We start from the raw sequence: 17,849 nt of genomic DNA on the forward strand, positions 1-17,849 counted from the left end.
TATTCCTCAAATGCTCACAACTTCCAGGGCTACACCAGGCTAAAGCTAGGATCCTAGAACTCGATCTAGGTTTCCCAGACTGATGGCAGGGATCCAAGCACTTTAACCATCATCTGTTATCTCCCAGGAACATTAGCAGAGACCCCGACTGGAAGCAGAGCAGCCAGACTCAGACTAGCACTCTGACAAGTAATGTCTGTTTCCCAAGCAGTAGTTTAGGCCACTGTGCCACAATGGCTAGGTGTTGTAATAATTTGGGGAGTGAACCAGTGGATGTAAAATCTCTGTCTCTCATGTTCTCTTTCCATTTCCAGGCTGAAGCCAGCAGCCAGGAGATTCATCTGGGTCTTCCATGTATGTAGCAGGGTCCCAAACACATGAGCCATCTTTTTCCAGGTTGTTAGTAAGCAGCTAGATCCAAAATGGAGTAGCTGAGACTTAAACCATTGTCCAAGTGAGATACTGATGTCACAGTTAGCCACATAACTTGCCACATCATAATGTCAATCCCAGTTTTTTGTCTTTTTAATTACAGTTGTTCTAAGCAGATTTTGATTTGCATTTTCTTGATGGCTGAAATACCGGACAGGTCGATTTTGTGAGGACACGGGCATATGAATAGGGTTTACTCAATTTAAGGATCCATCCTGTGAATCAGCAGCAAATGTCCCAACAGTGGAAAATCATCTCTGTTGAGACAGACATGAAAATGTGCTCTTTAGTTCTCCCAATGTGGGAAATAAAACTGATCTTGGCCCAAGATGCTATCTCTAAATGCATCTCAGTATTTGCTGCTTTATTGTGAAATCAACCACCCAAACAATGGCTGAACAGAGCAGTTCCATTTCATAGAGCTATAAGTGGCAATGCCTATAAGACTCCTCACCACCCTGTCCACATTTTATTAGAACCCCACTTCAATCAATACTCTTCTTACCCAACCTTCTTCTTGCCTTCTCTTATCCATAAAGGCCAGATTAATGGTAAAGTCCAACAGCCTCTCCAAATTCTCATCTGATTTTCTGTTCCAGATATACCATTCAACAAATTTCTTGCATGTTTAACTCATGCTATCTGCTCTTCAAGGGACCTGAGCTAACTCACTGATGATGGTGATAGTGACAGCAGCAGCTGTGATGTTGACTGTGTAGCCCGCCACTCTAATTGGTGATGCTACAATATCCATCCATGAATGTCAGAGTAGGGGGTAGACCTTGTTGCCTGGGCTACAGCACCCAGCAGAAAGTAAAAGAACCAGATCTGGGCCTAGATTCTGTAGGGGTCTTGTGGGCTCATCTCTGTGGGACTGCAGCACCCAACAGTTTATGCAGAGTTCTGGGCAGAGATGGGCTGAGCAGCCTGGACCACGGAACTCACCTGACAGGAAAAAACCTGATATTTGCAAGGATTGGGGTTGGGAGAAGCCCAGGTGAGGCCAGAATGTGATACCCACTGGTACATGCAAGGGCCACATGAGGGCAGACCATGCCAAGGAGGGCTGTTGTCCTTCTAGTACATGTGAGATCTGGGGCTGGGAGCAGGTCAGGTAGAGGAAGTTGGGAAACTTGCCCACTAGTCCTCAGCTCCCTCTGAGGAGCATGGGAGTCAGGGTTGGGTGAGGGCCAGGACAGGCAAGGCTGCAGCACCTGTCAGCATTTGTGTGGGCCAGGTCTGGGTATAGTACAGGCTAAACCAGGTCTTAGCACCTGCTGGCATGCGTGAGAGTCATGACAGGGTATAAGCCACACACAGCTGGGCTGAGCTGCAGCACCCACTAACAAGAGCTGAGACTGTGGGTAAGTCATGACAGACTGGGTCAAAGCACCTACCAGTACAAGTAAGACCTGAGGATGGGAACGGACCTGGTACAGGAAACTCTGGGGACTCCTCTGCTGGGCTGCAGCTCCCACTGGTGATTATTAGAGCTGGGGCTGTTTGCAGACCAGGCTGGTCATGGCTGAAGCATCCATCAGCCTGAGAGAGTGGGCTGGGTCTGGAGGCAGGCCAAACTATACAGGGCTGCAGCATCTGCTAGTGCTCACAAGAGGCAGAATGGGTATAGAACAGGTCTGCTAGGCCATTGCACCCACTGTGTCACATGAGAGCTGAGTCTGGGGGTGGGCCAGGTTAGGCTAGGCCGCAGTACCCATTGGTGAGTGCCAGGACTAGGAGCCACCATGTTAGGCTGGGTAGCAACACCCACCAGCACATACAAGACTGGGTCTGCTCAGTTGCTAATGCCTCAGTAGACAGCATACGCAGATGCACACAGGGACATGACAGCCAGTTCATCTAGGTCAGCAGAGGATGAAGAGTGCCTTGTCAGAGGATGGAAAGAACAGATTGGACAACTCTCCTGGCTAAGCTTTGTAGTATGTTCCTGGGTCTGTGGATGAACTAAGGTGGGCTTTGTCAACTAGTAGACCTTGGAAGATTTTCTCATTCCTAGAGTGACGAAACCGACAACATCTCAGGACTATTGAAACCACTGAAGTAATATCCTCGTAACACTCTTCACATGGGGCTCTCTAGGGAATCATCAAAGGACTGTCCCCCATCCCTGGGTGCTGATGTAGTTTGATGGCAAGGAGCAGCTCTCTCCCCATCTTCCCCTATGGACAAAGAAGAAAAAAACAAAAGACTGAAATATGTGCCCCATCCACGTTCCTCCATATCTGACCTTCCCCACCCTAATAACTGGACCACATGGGCATACCTCCCTCTTATCCATATAAACAATATTAAAAATAAAGTTTAAAACAAAACAAAACAAACAGTGCTAGCAATCAAGGTTGCCCAAGATCTGGCCCAAACTTATCTAACTCCCAAGATAAATGATCCATTTTGGAATGGCCGTTGTCCTCAAACTTTCACGTATGAGGCATTTCCAACTCAGAATCATTCCTTACACCTTCCAATCCATCTGGAATAATTTGTTGCCTCCTCTTTCCTGTCCAAACATCTTTACTGCTCTACAACACTCTTTTTTAAGTTCTCCAGCCTACAGGATACTAGGATTTTTTTTTTTCTGAACAACCAACTTTCGACTGATCCCAATTCAGATGGGGTTTCACTGGTCTCATAGTATATGTTGTGCTTTCCTAATTAGACCAATGGATTTTCCAGGGCACCCAGAGTTGCACTGTCCATTTTGGTAACCACATGTGGCTATTGAAATGTAAGCCAATTAAGATTCACTAAAATTAAATTTTTAGTTGTTCAGTCAGTCACACTAACTGCATTTCAAGTATTCAACAGCCACAAATGTCTTGGATAGTGCAAAGAGAAAATATTTGCATATCACAGAAAGTAACAAGCAGAAAGTCTGTTTTGGGCTGTCACAGCTGCAGGTGCTGTATTACTCACTCTGCCTGAAATTAAAGTAAATATGTATCCTGAGCACAAAAAGTGATGGAATTGCTTTTTAAACAGATTCCCACTTTCAGTAAAAATAAGGACTGCAGAAGGCATGTCTCAAATGTAAATATCACTCAGATTTTTTAATCAACTTTCAAAGCCTTGCCTTTTATCATTTTCCATCCTCCTTGACCTCTGTCCTGTATTTGACATTACATAAAACAGACTTCTCTTTCCTAAACAAAAGCCTCCATGACATTGTTAACATAACAAGTACGATCATTAACTTATTACTTAGCTTTGGTCATGCATCAAGCTAAACACTTTACATACTTCAACAACCAAAATATGTAAATACTATCACAGTCATCCCTGGGAATCAGCAGGAGACTGAGTCTTGAGCCCTAAGCCGTGAACTATCATAGATGTTTGAGTTCCTGTCATAGAATGGTGCAGTGTTTGTGTATAATCTATACACATTCTCCTGTGTATTTCAAGTCATCTCTAGACTACTTTTAATATCTAATACAACATAAATTCTGCATAATAGTTGTAATACTGTTTATTTAAAGAACAAAAACAAGATAAAAGTTCATATATGTTCAACTAAGGAGCTATTTTATCTTTTTAAATAATTTTTGTTCTTATTGATTTGAAAGGCAGAGTTGACAAGGATAGAGGGAGAGATAGAGATCTTTGATCTGCTAGTTTACTTTCCAAATGGCTGCAACAGCTAGGGCTGGGTCAGATTGGAGCCAGGAACCTGGAATTCCATGGAGTCTCCCATGTGGGTGACAGGAGTCTAATGATTTGAGCCATCTTCTGCTTTCCCAGGTGCATTGGTAGAGAGCTAGAGTATAAGTGAAGCATACAGGATTGAAGCTAGTATTCTGATATAGGATGTCTGCCACAGGTGGCTGCTTAACGTGCTGTGCCATAATGCCGGCTCCCACAGCAACTATTTTAAAATATGTTCTAGGGACTGGAGTGATGGTCCAGTGGCAAAACCCTTACCTTGCACATACTGGGATCCCATATGGGTGCTGGTTCATGTTCTGGTTGCTCCACTTTGCATCCAGCTTCTTGCTTGTAGCCTGGAAAAGCAGTAGAGGATAGTCCAAAGCCTTGGGACACTGCACCCATTTGAGAGACCTGGAAGTAGCTCCTGGCTCCTTGCCCTGGACTGACTCAGTTCTGACCTTTGTGGCCACTTGGGGAGTGAGCCATCGGATGGAAGATCTTTCTTTGCTCCCCTTCGTTCTGTAAATCTTCCTTTCTAATAAAAGTAAATAAATCTTAAAAATATATTCTATCAGAGGTCAGTAGAATCTGTGGATTTAGAGCCTGTGAATATAGGCGGCAGACTGTATCATCTCCGTTTTATGGATGAGGTGTCTTAAGTTCATAAAGGTGAATTAATTTGAACAAGGTCACTGCCAGGACTAGAACCCTAAAGCCTCTTTAAGGCTCTTGCATGAAGCTCAAATGCCCAAGATAGGTTGATCACACCATCATTTCCAACCATCAAAGAACAGAAACAACTCATTCAGGAGGGTCTTTTCTTTTCTCGAATATTTATTTATTTTGAACGGTAATCACAGAGAGAGAGAGAACTTTTCCATCTCTGGTTCACTCCTCCAGGATTGGTATAAGCCAAAGCCAGCAACCTTAGCTCCATCTGCATCTTACATGTGGGTGGCAGGGGCCCAAGGATAAAAGTCATCTTTTGCTGCTTTCCCAGGCACATCAGCAGGGAGCTAGATTGGATGTGGAGCAGCCAGGACTCAAAGAGGTGCTCATAGGGCATGCTGGCATCACAGATGATGGCCTAACCCACTGAACCACAGTGCTGGGCCTTGTCTCCTGTTTATTCTTCCTTCCTTTCCCTGCTTTTCTAAAACCTCTTATTCTCTCTACTACCTATACTCCTGTGGTAGCTTTTCAAGGTCTTTAACTTTGGGAGTTTAAAGGCAATTACAAAGAAACTGCATGAAAGTAGCTACAGTAGCTTCAGGAGAACAGAGACCATTCACTTCCCTTTCACTTTCCAGGGTTCTGTTTCATCCTAAATATCCCATAGGCCCTCTACATTACAACTGGTAAGGGTTAGAATTTCTAATTCTGATCCTAACACTTTGCCAATGGTCCATTGTAATTACACAAGAGATTATTTGTAGCTTTTTGGTTCTTTGAATTGGGTTTGGGATCTGGCAGTAGCTGTCAGAGCTAATTCAAGATATCTGAGAAGTGCTGAGGGAGTTGGGCTTTAGGTTGCAAGAGTTACCTGCTGACTAGTGCTTCACATTGTCCTGTTCATTGATACCCTAAAACAGGTCAGACTTGGCATTCCTGGCTAGGAGACAGTGACCATGTGGAAAAAAAAATTACACCAATCTCTTCCTGCCTGCATGTGAAAGTGATGACTAATTTTACATATCCCCCAAATTCAGCAGGCTTCTACAACACGCTCTGAAATACAGACCTAACAACCACACACAGGAAGCTAGGTAATTACTATGCAAACCCTTTACATGGCGACACTTCTCTGACTTATTCAGGTGAAAGAAGCATAAGGGAGGCTGGATTCTTCTAGCTCTGCCACTGACTGCATGTGTGTCTAATCTGTGAGAATGTCTTTCCTCTTATTATTTATGCATGCTCCATAAACACTTTCATGGAATACAGTAAGCTATGTCTTTATGTTTCTAATTGAGTGGTTCAAAAAGTTCATGAAAAATTGAATTGAAAAGTAAGATTTTTAAAATGAAACCCACAAATGCTTTTTCCATAACAGAGTTTGTCCATGAACTTTTCGAAGATCCTTTGTATGCTTGTGTATCCTATGTACATGCAGGACAGTTTCTCTTGCTTAAATATCTAGGAACAGAATGACTGGGTGCTTAAGTAAATTCAGCTTTAGGAGATATGGCTAACTAGCCTTCCAGAGCAGTTGTACCAATTTACATTACCATCAGCAGTATATAAATGTACCAACAGAGGGTCCTTCGTTGTGGCACAGCAAGTCAAGCTGCCACTTGGTACATGGGAATCCATGTGAGTACAGGTTTGTGTCCCAGATGCTCCATTTCTGATCCAGCTGCCTAATAATTTGCCTGTTAGGGCAGTGGAGGTTGGACCATGGACTTGTCCCCTGCAGTAGGAGAACCAACTGAGGTTTCTGGATCTAGCTTTGGCCTGGCCCAGCCCTACCCATTTTGGCCATTTGGGAAGTGAACCAGTGGATAGAATCTGAGTGTGTGTCATTTCTTCATAGGTGGTGGTTCAATCTGCTGCAGTGCGATGCCAGGGCATCTGAGGATCTGGAGAGACAGATTCAATCTGTGTGAGATGGAGCCAATGATTCTACATTTTTTTTTTTGTATTTTAAAAATCTGTTTATTTGAAAAGCAGAATAACAAGGAGAAGGAGAAACAAAGATCTTCCATCTGCTGGTTTACTTGCCAGCAGCTGCAACAATGATGTCTGAGCCACACTGAAGCCAGGAGCCTGGAAACCTATCCTGGCCTCCCACATAGGTGCAGAGGTCAAAGTACCAAGGCAATTTTCTGCAGCTTTCCAAGGTGCATTAGCAGGGAGCTGGATGACTGACTTCAATCAGTGCTCCTACGGCCAGGACTTTAACACCAGCATCTCAGACAGCAGCTTCATATGCTGAGCTACTATGATGGTTCTGAGTAAGCTTGTAGATGCTACCGATGTAAAGAATACATTTTGGATTTAGAACATAAACTATGGGGTCATATTTCAATCTTGGTTCCAACTCTGCTATTTCTTTGCTGCCAAATCTCTGGCAGGATATTTAATTTATCTGAGCCTTAGTTTCCTTGCCTATACAAATCAGATTTTTTAAAAAAGAAATTACCTACTTCATAGGGTTGCTGAGGTTAAGTAAAATAACACATACAAAGCATTCTTACGGGCCCGGAGCGATAGCCTAGTGGCCGAAGTCCTCACCATATGCACCAGGATCCCGTATAGGTGCTGGTTTGTGTCCCAGCGGTCCTGTTTCCCATCCAGCTCCCTGCTTGTGGCCCTGGAAGGCAGTCGAGGACAGCCCAAAGCCTTGAGCCCCTGCACCCATGTGGGAGACCTGGAGGAAGTTCCTGGCTCCTGGTTTCACATCAGCTCAGCTCTGGCTGTTGCAGCCACTTGGGGAGTGAAATCAGTGGAGGGAAGATCTTTCCTCACTGTCTGTCCTCCTCTCTGTATATCTAACTCCAATAAAAATAAATAAATCTTTTTTTTAAATGCATTCTTAGTACAGTGCATGGGAAAAGGTAATTAATGAATGCAGGCGATTATAAATATTCCGTGAACTCACACTCCCCCACATGTACAGTTCTCTGAAGAGCGAAGTTCAGAATGATTATCTGAAAGAACTGCAAGAGCCTAGATTAATCAGAGAGACAGACTGAAGCATATTTAGACATATTTTGTTCAGCTTATTTCATTGTATTGTAATTCTTTGAAAATTGAAAGCTCATCTGTATCACTCTGGGTCCCAGCAGCAAACAGATGGTGCCCTCAAGTTAGCATAATTGGTGGAAAGTTTAACAAAAGGACTATCTACAAAGGTGTGGGCAAGCAGTTAGGATCCAAGAGTGAGACAGAGTGCAGTATCTTGGAAATCTTACCCTTCCTCCACCCAAAAGGATGAGAGGAAGGACTAGATGACATGTTTTTCATTTATTTATTTATTTATTTATTTATTTATTTATTTAAGAGAATGCGGTATACAGAGAAACCCCTTAAGAGGAGCCTATGATTTTTAGTTAAGCGACAGTTCCGGACTGACGTATTCCTGAAGGAGGAAGCCAAAAATAAATACTCTGACATATGTCTTTTCCCTCCTCTGTTGGTCTGCCAGGGATTTCCATTGCTCAAACCCTTCCAGAAGCCAAGGGAAAGGAACTTACTGATGGAATCCATACAGTTAAGCCTCCTAGGGCATAGAACACAGTATAAACCAGTACATTATGAATTAGGAAGGGTAGCTAGAAGCTACTGGAATACCACCTGACACATATACCCAACCAAAACCTATCCAAACAAGAATAGTGCATTTCTCTTATCAAAACAAGAGAGAAGAGACTACTGTTTTGGACAATGCTAAATTTAATTTGCTTATTTCTAAATAAAGAACAATACCTTCCAGGATATCTTCCGTTTGGATGTCCTATAATCATCCAAAACCCAACACAACTGAAGCTGCATTCTTCCTCTAGCACCAAAACACAACTTGTCCATATCCATCCATAGTAAACTTTTGGCTATAAAAATCTTTTGGCCTTCAAGAGCCTTTCATTTTTTCTCTTTATATTTTTAAGCCCTAGTTATCTTAAATTAATCTATTAAGATCCAATTCATGCAGCTAGCACTGTGGCAGTGGGTAAAGATGCCACCTGTGAAGCCAGCATCCCATATGGACACCAGTTTGTGTCCCTTCTGTTCCATTTATAATCTGGCACCCTGCGAACAGCCTGTGAAAGGTAGCAGAAAATGGCCCAAGCACCTGGTCCTCTATCATGTGTGAGACCTGGATGAGACTGCTGGCTCCTTGTTTCAGCCTGGCCCAGCTCTGGCTGGTATGGCCAGCAAATGAAAGGTATCTTTCTCCACCCCCGTCTCCCACTCTGCCATTTCTCTTCATCTCTCTCTGTAACTCTGACTTCCAAATAAATGTATTTAAAAATATCCAACTCAAATATCTTCCCCTCCTCTAAAAGCTTTTCCCCAACTGCTTCTGTCTATATTTATTTCCCTTGTCCCTGAATGCCCACTGCACATAATTTATTCACTGCTGACATATTACTACTAAATTGATTTGTAAAAACATCATTGCACTGACTAAATACTCCAGTTCCAAAAGACTGAAATCATGTTCCAACTTTCTTTTTCTCCTTGTCAATACCAAACACCTTGAGATTTACTGCATATACTAAGTACACAATCAATAGCTAAAGAATGAAGATATGGAAAGGAAAATAGGGGCTCAAATTTCTAATTTCATTGTTTCATGGTAGGTTGTCCAAAGAGGCACAGCTCCATAAGGGACTTTTTGGCATTATGTAGAAATATGTTGGCGAAAAGGACAGTTCTGCTTCCCAGTTCTGCTTCCCAGATAGAACTGTCCAGTTCTATCCATCTGGCATTTTCTTTTTTTTTTTTTTGAGGTCACATTTTTATTGCATTTCATTTTGTCAAAAATTAATTACAATGCATTATGTGATACATTTTTTATGCACTTGGATTCCCCCCGCCCCTCCCCAAACCCTCCCCCCACGGTGGATTGCTCCACCTTGTTGCATTTCCATAGTTCAAATTCAGTTGACATTCTTTCATTGGAGGTATTTACCAAGCATAAAGTCCAGCATCTTATTGTCCTGGTAAGTTCAATGGTTTCTTGGTGAGACCATCTCTGGTCTGAAGGTAGAGCCGACAGAGTATCATTCCAATCAATTAAAAGCCCCAACATAATATTTCCAACCATTTACAACATTGTGGCATTAATTGACATGGTATTGATTAACCAATATGTTAATAGGAAAATGCAGGTTCTCACAACCTGTGACTTCTTCATAGACATTTCAATTTTGGTTTATATTCAACCATTTTCTATACACCTTAAAATGGCTTAGATTGCTATTCAGCTGTCTCATGCCTATTTTAATTTTAGTATTTAGCAGTTTATAGCATTGAAGCATGTTTTCGCTGAACCTGGCTGTTTTTCAGGTGGTCTAACTCTATACTTCTAACAGGATATATGTCAACAGTTTAGGTGAGCGTGTTTAGGAGGGGTGTGCAGAGAAGTCTCCCATACCCCAGTGAGGAGTAACTAATCTTTGTGTCCCACCCAGTGAGTTATAAGTGCATCCCCGCTGACCGTTTCCTGTATGTTTCTAAGATTTCCTTGTTGTTCTCTATCTATTCTAGTTTTGTTTGTTTGTTTGTTTGTTTGTTTGTTTGTTTTGAGGGGTTTCTGGAGCGCTCCTGATGGTCATTACGAGAGGGGGTGCGGACCCAAAATTGGAAGCAGGCAAGGACCAGAGAAAGCTCCTCTCCCTAGTCCTGAAGGAAGTTTATTGTTCTTCTGTTTCTGCGGACCGCTCAGGGATCCTGGTGGTTGTTGGAACCTGCAAGGCAGGATTTGGGCTTCTTCCATCCCATGTGGTAGATCCAAATGGGGGTGGTTGACCTCAGAGTTCTTGGTCTCCGAAGGCACTCCATTTCCCCGTGGTCTCCTTGGCAGCAGGGATGTAGTCCTCGGTGCTCATACTGATAGTCCTTGGTGAGGATCTGGGTGTCTTCAGGGTTGGGATAAAAGCCTCCTCCTGTCCCCCTGCTCCACTCTGGGGACCCCTCCCTGCTACCTCCTGTTAAGAGGTTGTTAGGATTACTCCTGATTCCCCCATTTCACCTGGCATTTTCAAAACCTCTTCTAAATAACCCTTGAGTTAAATAAAGAATCACAACAGAAATTACAAACTGTTTAGAGATGATCAGCAGGAAAATTGGCACCCATCTAAACCCATGACACACAATCAAAGTAGCACTCATAAGAAAGCTAAAGTATTTCATGCACATTTTTATTCCAACACACTTCAACAGATAATACATGAATTATTCCTGACAATAAATTAACTAAGCAGACAACTCAATAATACAAGAAAAGAAAAAGTATACCTAAAAAAGAAGAAAGTAGTGGTACTGTCGTGCAGCCAGTTAACCTACCACTTAGAATGCCAACATCCCATATGAGCACCAGTTCAAGTCCCAGTTCCTCCACTTCTGATCCAATTCCATGCTAATTGCCTAGAGAAGAAATGGAGATGGCCAGAATGCTTGGGTCCCTGCTGTCCTGTGGTGTGCCTGGATGAAGCACCTGGCTTGTGGATTTGGCCTGGTCCAGACTTTGCTGTTGCAGCCTTTTAGGGAGTAAGCCAACACATAGAACACCTTTCTCTCTCTCTCTCTCTTTCCCTCTCTCTCTCTTTCTCTCCCTCTCTCTCTCTCATTTTCTGTCACTATGCATTACAAATGAGTCAGTCTTAATTTGAACTGTAATACTGCAACAAGGTGGAAGAATCCACTATGAGGGGAGGGTATGGCGAGGGGTTGGGGGAATCACAGAGCCTATGAGACAGTGTCACATAATGCAACGTAATCAATAAAAAATAATATAACAAAAAAAATGAGTCAGTTAAAAAGTAGATGAACGGAAATAAAAAGCAAATTTTAAAACCAATTTCCCAATAATCCTCCCTTTTAAAATTTAGAAGTAAGCAAACAAACAAAAAACTCCATGTCATAACAAAAATGTGGAAGGTGAAAATGACATGGTAGTTTGCCTAGGGGCTTAAATAATACTATGGTGGTGAGTAGCTGGGGTTACTTTTTATCTCTCATACATTCCAGAGAATGCAGGATGCAGGAGAAGCTTACATCCTGAAACTATCAAAAGGTTCAGACCCAAAAACAGAGTCCCAAGAAACACTTGTTTGCTAAGTGGCTATAGAAAGTGAGGCCTAAACAGACTAGAAGGCCATTCTGATAATATACACCATGCTGTAATCAAATAACAAAGAAAAATATGCCTCTTCCCAGTGGCATCAACCAGAGATACCCACATATGGTTCCACAGGGCAGAGATGCCCACATAAGGCCCCTCTGCCTCCTCTACAGGGGTGGTAACAGTAGGATCAATGAGAATGAACTTGTACCCCACCTCCCAAGTACAGGTAGCGCTAATTGAAACTCATTTGTCCAGCTGAAATGATGTGAGAGTAGCCATCTTCACTTAGCAGCAATGAGTCAGCCTTCCATTCCCAGCTCTCCTGTCTGGTATTGATAGGTGGCCAGCAGGGCGATGAAGTTCCACAACACACCATTTGGCAGCAACAAGGTGGAACGAGACAGGCACAAGAGCACACTTCTCTCTAAGCCTTTGTCAAGAAGGAGGTCCAGCAAGGAGCAAAACTTCCAAATTGACCCAGCAAAAAGAAAGTGATACAAGTCAGGCAAGATGGTCTTTCAGTTTTGTCAAAATCAGCTGCATTCATACCACATTGACATAGGGCGATTGCTAGTTAAAAATTTTTTTAAAAAAAGAAATAGAATGCATTGTCTCACAACTTAGTACTCAAAATATTCAAAATATCTAAAATACACTAAAATACAACATAAAATCACTTGCTCTATGAAGAACCAGGAAAAAAACTTGAATGAGAGAACAAAATCAACACATTCCAACGCTGAGTTGATAAATGTGAAATTTTCTGACAAGTGTTTTAAAGCAAATATTACAAAAATGCTTCAACAAATAATTAGAAGCATGCTGGAAACAAAAGTCTCAACAACACAATTGAATGCATAAAAAGCAAACTGAAACTTTAACATTAAAAAAAAATCTTAATAAAAAAACGTAATAGATTGCCTATAACGGAATGAATAGAGAAAAGAATCAATGGATTTAAGATAAAACAATAGTAATCATTCACTCCGAACAATGGAGGAAACAGACGGAAAAGAAATAACAAAGCCTCAGAGTCCTGCAGGACAGTGAAAATAGGATGGAGCATTTTAATCATTGGAGTACCAAAGAAAGAGAAGAAATTTGGGGGCTGAAAAGGTATTTGAGGACCTTTTCAAAGGTAAACACTGATACTAGTTGATTATAATAAGCTTTTTATGTATAATGTGAAATCACTAAAAACAGAAGAGGAAAAAAAATGCAGAAGAGGACGGCCCAAAGCCTCAGGACCCTGCACCCTTATGGGAGATCTGGAAGAGGCTCCCGGCTCCTGGCTTTGTGTCGGCTCAATTCTGGGCATTGCAGCCACTGAGAAAGTGAACCAGCGGAGATCTTTTTGTCTCTCCTTCTCTCTATAAATCTGCCTTTCAAATAAAAAAATAAATCTTTTTTAAAAGAACAAGGGAAGAAAAGTATCTTTTTAAAATAAAATCTATTTTTTCTTACTTGAAAGAGTAATGGAAAGAGAGGGAGAGACAGAGATTGTTTCCATTCATTGGTTCACTCCCCATATAGCCAAAACAGCCAGAGCTGGGTTGGTCTGAAACGAGGATCCTGGAGGGTTTTTCTGAGTATTCCACATGGGTGCAGGGGCCCAAGGCCTTGGGCCACCTTTGCTACTTTCCCAGGCCATCAGTGGGGATTTGAATCAGAAGTGGAGCAGCCAGGACTAGAACGAGCACCCATATGGGATGCTGGCACTGCAAGTGGAAGAGTAGCTTGAAATACCACCATACTGACCTTGGAAAATATCTCTTTTTCAGAGGGTTGTTATTGAAGATTCTTAATAGGCAACCCAGACTGGGTTGAGAGGAGTGTGTTACATCATGGTCAGATCAACAGGTGATCCTATAACCAACTGTCCTAGTACAAAACTGGCTCCACTGGGAGAAATGTTGATGGCGTTCCTTGAACTTATATTTCTTTGCTTTTTTTTTTTAACTTATATCTCAAAGCTGAAACGGTGAGATTTAACTCTGATGACACAGAACACTTGAACTGACAGTCACTCTTCACTAATGCCATCTCTACTGACTATAAAGATAATAATCAGCAGTTTGAATTGCGTGCAGTGGAGGAGTAGGTGGTTGGGGGTCTTGCTGGGGCGGAGGGGGCAGGGGCTTGCTTGGCTGAGCTTCGGCAGAATTTGAAATGGCTGGTGGTAAGGTTAGGAAGGACTCCAGAAAGGCCTGGATAAAGGTGGTTTCCTGCTCGCAGAAAGCCGGCTTGCAGTTTCTGGTGGGTCGCATTCACCAACACCTGAAATCCAGGACGACCAGCCACAGATGTGTGGGTGCCACCGCACTGTGTACAGCGCAGCCGTCCTGGAGTACCTCCCCACAGAGGTACTTGAGCTGATGGAAAATGCATCTAAAGACTTAAACCTTATTACCCTGCGTCACTTGCAACTGGCTATTCGTGGAGATGAAGAACTGGACTCTCTTATCAAGGCTACGATTGCTACTGCTGATGTCATCCCACACATTCACAAGTCTCCAACTGGGAAGAAAGACAACAGATTGTCTAAAGGATCCCTGGATTCCTTGTTGTCTCAGGACTCTAAATACTCTAACAACTGTCCAGTGTTGGTGATTCCAGTGGACTGTATCACTGAAAAACACAATTTTGCCTTTTTGCAATTCTATTTGAGCACGTTGGAAATTTAATTAGCTTTCCAACCAACCAAATTTCTGCATTCAAGTCTTTATCATATTATTACTGTGGCTTCAAAGAAGCTATTGATTCTGAAGTGGTGGGTTTTGATTGAGTTGACTGTTTCTTTAAAAACTAGATTTCAATTGTGATGCAGAAGTTATAATAACAAACATTTGGTTTTGTACAGACATTATGTCCACCCAGGTGGATAAGCTCAATAAAGGTCACCTTCCCCCCAAAAAGATGATAATCATTATTTTTGTTTTTTTGTTTTTTTTTAATTATTTATTATTTAACTTCAGTAATTACATTGTATTATGTGACACAGTTACATAGATACTTGGGTTCTCCCCACCCCTCCCCAAACCCTCCCACCATGGTGGATTCCTCCACCTTGTTGCATAACCACAGCTCAAGTTCAGTTGAGATTTCCCCATTGCAAGCGTATACCAAACATAGAGTCCAGTATCTTATTGTCCCGTCAAGTTCAACGGCTTCTTAGGTATACCCTCTCTGGTCTGAAGACAGAGCCAGCAGAGTATCATCCCAGTCAATTGAAAGCTCCAACATACCATCAGCAAAAATTTACATCATCATGGAATTAATTGACATAGTAATGAGTCATTATTTTTAAAATACCATATATATGCACCTAGTTAGATCCAATATAATCAAAACCCTGCTCTTTTCCAGAGCTGAAGCTAGCAAATCTGAGGCTAGCCATGTAGTCGCAAGTAAATGATCACAGTTATTTCTTTTTTTATGATTTATTTTTTTTTTGGACAATCTTTACACAATTAGGATAAAAAGGTTCAAACCCTACAGGAAGATGGGTAAGACAATTAGTTCTGTATTGTTTCCTTCATATATCTGATGTAAAAGGGGATTTTAAGAGAGAAGCCCCACCCAGACTCCCACCCGCCCCAGGTCCCTGATGTGTAGCACGCTCCGAGGATCTTTTTCAAGTGGTTTTGATAGTTCAACAGTTCTGAATTGCTGCCAGTCTCACCACTCCAAGCACGATGAAGTCGTTGAAGCATCCACTGATTGACATAGTCCATCTTAGAGTCTCCGTTTGCCCAGTTTTTCGCTGCCAGCATATAGCTGAGGTGGTTGACTTGTTCTGTCCTCTGTCTTTTCATGTTTAGGGTTCTGAGTCCAGCAGTTCGATTGGAGGGATCCCCAAAGAAACTTTGTCTGAGGTGTTCCCAGACCAGATTCCTGTATGTATTAGCAAGCACAGGGCCCGCCACAGTCCATCGCCACGATCAGCTGGTGGTTGCAACTGCTGGGTTGGTTCCGTTTTCAGCCCTGACTTCCATTGGAACCAATGGGTGCTGCAGTCCAGCCGGTTCTGCCCAGCACATACTCGGCCCTCACACAGACCAGTGTGGGCTGAAGCCTAGTCGGAGCGACCCACAATAACCCCACCAGCACCCCCCTCGCCCTGGTTTGCCAGTATGTGCAGCAGACCAGTCCAGTCTGTCCCACATCCCATTTGTCAATTGTACATGTCAATGGGTTTTAAAGCTTAGTTCCATCTAACCAGCTCAACTATCCAGCCCTCATGGATGTTGTTGACTGCCTCTGTCTAGTCACCCCAGTCCCTGTCCTAGTTTTCATGCCCTTCCGTGGGGGTGGTAACCCAAGAGGGAGGAGCCCACTATTTCCCTCCCAGGCCACTCCCACTCCCAGATTATGCATTCTCCAGGCGGTTCTGTAGTTTAACTTGACAGAATTAGCCCCCAGTGTCAGCTTCTGCTGTGGCTAAGCCCAAACAACCCTCACCCACTCTAATTTTTGTTTGCACCAGTAGGATCAATCAGGCCAGCCTGGCTTTTGCTTGATCTAGTCCACATGAGGCCCACAGGTGTTGTCGCCCTGCCTAGTCTGGTCTGCCCCATCCCAGCTCATGCTCCAGTGGGAGTAGCTGTCCAGCAAGGGAACCACCCCTTATTCCCCTGCTGGCTCTGCCCCCTCCCTTCCTAGCTGTCACGTGTGCTGTTGGGTGCTGTGCTCACATCTGGTACAGGAAACCGCACCTTGGCATTCCATATTGTGTACTGCTTTTGTTGCGACCGAACCTGGCTCGACCCACACTGTTCTGGAGTCTGGATAAGCCAGTGGATGACGTGAATTGATTCAGCCTGGTCTGCCCCCAATCACAGTTATTTCTAACATCTGACCTGGTAAGAGATCCAATTAGGGCAGGGTATGGCTCAAGCACATTTCCTCATTCATTTTTTCCAATCCAAACTTTTCCTTCATGTTTCTAAATCCTACACAAAGTAACCAAATAATGAAACAAGATGGGGGCAGCAGGCAGAAACATGTTTCCTCTGCCCAACTCATTTCTGAGCATGATGGAAACGTGTGGCATATTTCCTTACAGGGTAACATACAAGGTCTCAGCTGTACAAACCTCCTTTTGGATGCTGCATCTTGGGGGAAAGATGTGGGAAATGGAACCTCAACTGGGTCAAAAAACCAACCTATTTAGAACATGTTTTGAATCTACCAAAAGGGCAGTAAGGTACCACCTACCTACAAAGATAGGTGTTCGTTTAGTGCATCATACCAACCAGGAAACATTGGAAAACAAAAGCAGGCACTGGGAGTAATTATTGTGTGATGGGGATTGGAGATATTCTTCTAAAAAAGAACCTGCTAGCAAATATTTTCAGCTTAGGAGGCCACATACAGTGTCTATCACATGTTCTTGTTCTTTTTCTTTTCAACTCTCTAAAAGAAAGTACATGCCATTATTGGCCTAAACGCTGTAAGAAAACAGGTCATGGGCTGGAGAAACAACAGTCATCAGGTCTCTTTCAGTCATACAGGCACAGTCACATGAGCTAAAGGCCCACCCTATGAGCTCATTAAAAATTTGGAATTAACAGTAAGCATAGGGCCCAGCGCAGTAGCCTAGTAGCTCAAGTTCTCGCCTTGAACTCGCCAGGATCCCATATGGATGCCGGTTCTAATCCCAGCAGCCCTGCTTCCCATCCAGATCCCTGCATGTGGCCTGGGCAGGCAGTCAAGGACGGTCCAAAACCTTGGGACCCTGCACCCACTTTGCAGACCCAGAAGAGGTTCTAGGCTCCTGGCTTTGGATTGGGAGTGAATCAGCAGATGAAGATCTCCCTCTCTGTGTCTCCTTTTCTGTATATCTAACATTCCAATCAAAAATAAAATAATTCTTTTAAAAAAGAGTAAGCATATGTGTTCATCAAGCTTCTCTACATACCTACAACCAATAAATGAGAAGACAGGGACAGAAAACACA

At 43.0% G+C, this 17,849-nt stretch overlaps 1 protein-coding gene and 1 pseudogene across 1 annotated transcript in view; one reads left to right on the plus strand and one right to left on the minus strand.

Annotated features, from left to right (window-relative positions):
* Positions 1 to 1,178: 1,178 nt before the first annotated feature.
* Positions 1,179 to 17,849, minus strand: part of TRMT2B (tRNA methyltransferase 2 homolog B) — a 95,675-nt gene continuing 79,004 nt past the window's right edge. The window contains 2 exon segments of the mRNA XM_058659198.1: positions 1,179 to 2,612; positions 4,372 to 4,451. Of these exon segments, the coding sequence (XP_058515181.1) occupies positions 2,540 to 2,612; positions 4,372 to 4,451 (153 nt within the window). The 3' untranslated portion in view covers positions 1,179 to 2,539.
* LOC101517329 (histone H2A.Z-like) lies at positions 14,060 to 14,574 on the plus strand (annotated as a pseudogene).

Source organism: Ochotona princeps, chromosome X (genome assembly GCF_030435755.1).
Source record: "Ochotona princeps isolate mOchPri1 chromosome X, mOchPri1.hap1, whole genome shotgun sequence".
Lineage (NCBI taxonomy): Eukaryota > Metazoa > Chordata > Mammalia > Lagomorpha > Ochotonidae > Ochotona > Ochotona princeps.